This window comes from Punctularia strigosozonata (assembly GCF_000264995.1).
Source record: "Punctularia strigosozonata HHB-11173 SS5 unplaced genomic scaffold PUNSTscaffold_6, whole genome shotgun sequence".
In the NCBI taxonomy this organism is placed as follows: domain Eukaryota; kingdom Fungi; phylum Basidiomycota; class Agaricomycetes; order Corticiales; family Punctulariaceae; genus Punctularia; species Punctularia strigosozonata.
Window position 1 is genome coordinate 1,899,182 of NW_006767438.1, and position 3,109 is coordinate 1,902,290.

The 3,109-nt window shown below is 56.6% G+C and overlaps 2 protein-coding genes across 2 annotated transcripts; one reads left to right on the forward strand and one right to left on the reverse strand.

Moving 5' to 3' along the window:
• Positions 1-199: 199 nt before the first annotated feature.
• Positions 200-709, reverse strand: PUNSTDRAFT_134457 (uncharacterized protein; the record flags this gene model as incomplete). Its single annotated transcript, XM_007383936.1, has 1 exon — positions 200-709. The coding sequence occupies one exon, from the start codon at positions 707-709 to the stop codon at positions 200-202; it is 510 nt and encodes a 169-aa protein (XP_007383998.1).
• Positions 710-1,903: 1,194 nt separating this feature from the next.
• Positions 1,904-2,252, forward strand: PUNSTDRAFT_134458 (uncharacterized protein; the record flags this gene model as incomplete). Its single annotated transcript, XM_007383937.1, has 2 exons — positions 1,904-2,130; positions 2,195-2,252. 2 exons carry the CDS (start codon positions 1,904-1,906, stop codon positions 2,250-2,252), a joined length of 285 nt encoding a protein of 94 aa, XP_007383999.1.
• Between the last annotated feature and the right edge of the window lie 857 nt (positions 2,253-3,109).

A 3,109-nucleotide genomic window follows, 5' to 3' on the forward strand; every position in this document is an offset into this window, starting at 1 on the left:
CAGGGGTGGCGATGGGGAGGGGTGGCGATGGGGAGGGTGGGCTCGCACGGGGCGGCTTGCGGCCGAGAGAGGCAGATCGACGGACAGCCGGCGGCGGGGGAGTTGAGCGCGGAGGGGCGGAGGGAGCGCGGGGAGCGCGTGGGCGAGGGCTTGCGCGAGGAGGAGGCCGAGGTTGAGGAGGGCGGGGCGCCGGCGGGGACTAGGGCGGCCCAGGCGGCGATGCCGGTGGGGCTGGTGCACGGCCAGTGCGTCGAGGTGGAGGGCATGGCGAACGAGCCGGATCGGTCGTCGTCGTCTTCGAGGGCGAAGTCGTCGATGTCGGTGTCGGGCGCGGCGGCGGGTCGAAGGGCGGGGGCGGTGTGGAATGCGGCGCCGAGCCCGACCGCGTTGGCGGCTCGGGCTGGGCGGCGGGTCGAAGGGCGGGGGCAGGGTGGAATGCGGCAACGAGCCCGACCGCGTTGGCGGCTCGGGCTCGGGGCTGGTCGACAGGTGAGGGCGGGGGCGGAAGCTGCGCCGAGCGCGACCGCGTTGGCGGCTCGCGCTCGGGGCTGTTCGCAAGGCGTGGGCTCGACGAGCCGGGCTGGGCTGGTCGAGGAGGCAGAGGCGAGGGAGCGTCGACGAGGGGAGGCGGTGGGATCGCAGCTTGTCGAGGGCGAGGGTGCGGGGGCAGGGACGTGGACTTGTGTTGGGCTGTGGCCGCGTCAAACATCGGTCACGTGACCGTTGGTTGGTGTCGACGCGGCCGCGGCATCATTCCCAGTGGAAACGACCAATTTTCACCTGGGATGTGCCGGGATACGACGTCGGAAGCTCGCTAACGGCTGGATGAGGCTGGACACCAGAGGTTGCGCTCGATATTCGTTGCCGAGATGCAATTTTGTGGATCAGACGCGTGGGAAAGTGCTCACCTGTGCACACAGGCGTGGCTGCTACAGCCTGCGATATCCGCTCCTAACGTCTATCAACCTATTCCACCATTTCTGTACATATTGGCTCACTCTCGGCGCTACACATCGACTTCACAGTTTGTCCAAGTCGTACGAGACATGTGACCAGGTTGGTTGGAGGCTCGCCGCTGGTCTCAGAGCCTGCCACTTGCCTCCGCCTTCACTCATCTCGTTCACGCACCTATCCTAAGAGCACAACCAACCAGCATCTCGTGAATCTCCAATATTGCACTTCAGGTTAGGTTCCTGCGGGGCACTGGCACCTATACCCGTCGGAACTGTGGTACTCCCGGTCGCCAGCATAGCAGGTTGGTCGCCTTCATCGCAGACAGCCATGGTCATGGCCTTGTTACTTGTGATAATTCTTTTTTGCAATAGTTACCTGAAGCTGCGACTTCGACTTCCGGAGCTGGACAGAAACGGATGGCAAGCAGTCCTGCCGCATATCGAAACCCGTACGTCCATGCCCGGTGTATACATACACACTCTAGGTTCATGTTTTCCTCGCACTTAGTTTCATGTCGATGTTGACTTGCAAGTCGTACGTCACTTTTCTCTGCACTGCCCATCGTCAGATCATTGATCCGATCATTATAGCTCAAATCTTCTCTCGAAGCCGCCGAGCCGCCCTCATGGGTCCCTGAGGTCGTGAGCGACACGATCAACGCGAGTGAGAATACCTATTCGCCACGTTGTCCCTCCCTGCTGCCACATGTGCTCATGAACGCAGCTTTTACTCCTTGCAAGGCCGCCAAACTTCCTTCGCCGATCACAACGTGGACCTTATAGATGAGATCCAGGCGAGCATCCCAGGTGTCGCGACTTTGGAGGTATAACTGTTTCCCGAGTCCATTCCCTGTTAACAGATGGAGACCTTCCACATCCTGCACCTCGCCGCCTCCTAGCCGGCACGCACCTCGCCAGCCCCACACTGAGCCGAACAACCCGAGCTCGATATGCCTCCTGGGGAGGACAAGCTGGCCCCCTCCACCTCTCGCTCGGCACGCTTCACGCCGCTCCTGCCCAACACCCATATCCGCGCGGCGGCGACGCAGATGGTCCTTGCCCAGCAACTCTCGCAGGATTTTATCACCCCGGAGGTCGCGGAGCTCGAGGCATGGGCAAGCAAGGGCGTGCCATTGACTCGAACTAGCTCGAATACAGGTAGCAGCCCAGGACAAAGGTGATGCTGGTGAGCGGGGAGTTCGGGGATCTGTTCCGTCCTGATGTTCTCTCGGATGGTACAGTATACTATACTATTTCTTGTATATAAACTCTTCCACCATCACCCATATCTGTGATTAATCTGAATGAATCTCAAGAGATTGCCTGCGTGCAGAGTGGACAAGATTATGTTTGAGTAACTTTTCTGGTGAATCGCCCACACCCGGTGAGATTCAGTGCACAGTGCCGGATTTGTGTATTAGACGGGATGGTTTGGACTACTTGGGCTCTGGGAATCGATGACAACCTGTATGATTCTGAAGTTTGTCGGTGATATCGCTCGAGTGGTTCATATCCTACAGAGAACCGACAACATTCTGTATCAACATTTCGCAAAGCAGTGGCTGTGTGGTTAGTCTCAAAATCATGTATGGCCGCAGTTGTCTCCGGATGACAGCGAGCTCCTGCGAGGTCGCTTCACTCTTGTGCTTCGCTCGCTTATGCTGTGATTCCTCCCGGAACATCCTGCGTGAACTGCTCTCAAAATTGGCAGTTTTCACTGGGCATCATTGGTCACGTGACCGCCGGTCCAAACCCGAATTTCTGCTAAGTCCACATTGATCCTAGTGTACTGTGTTATAGTTAATGTTTATATATAAGCTTATATGATACTATGCACTGATACTTCACTGTACAGGCTGACTATTACCCCAAAACCACTGAAGATCATAACATAGTGTGAGTTGGAAAGTCTGCTATAGTTGCTATATAAGTATGTACCAAAACTATGGGTGCTATATAGACATATATCCAAAGCTATGGGTGCTATATGGACGTCACTATGAGCTATGCATTGCTATATAGCTGGTGTATTAAGCTATAAATTGCTATGTAGCACCCCATAGCGACTGTCATAGTCTACATAGCGCTCTATAGCAGCTAGCTGATCACTCCATAGTGCACATAGAGCTACTATAGCAACAAGTAGTTCAAAGGGG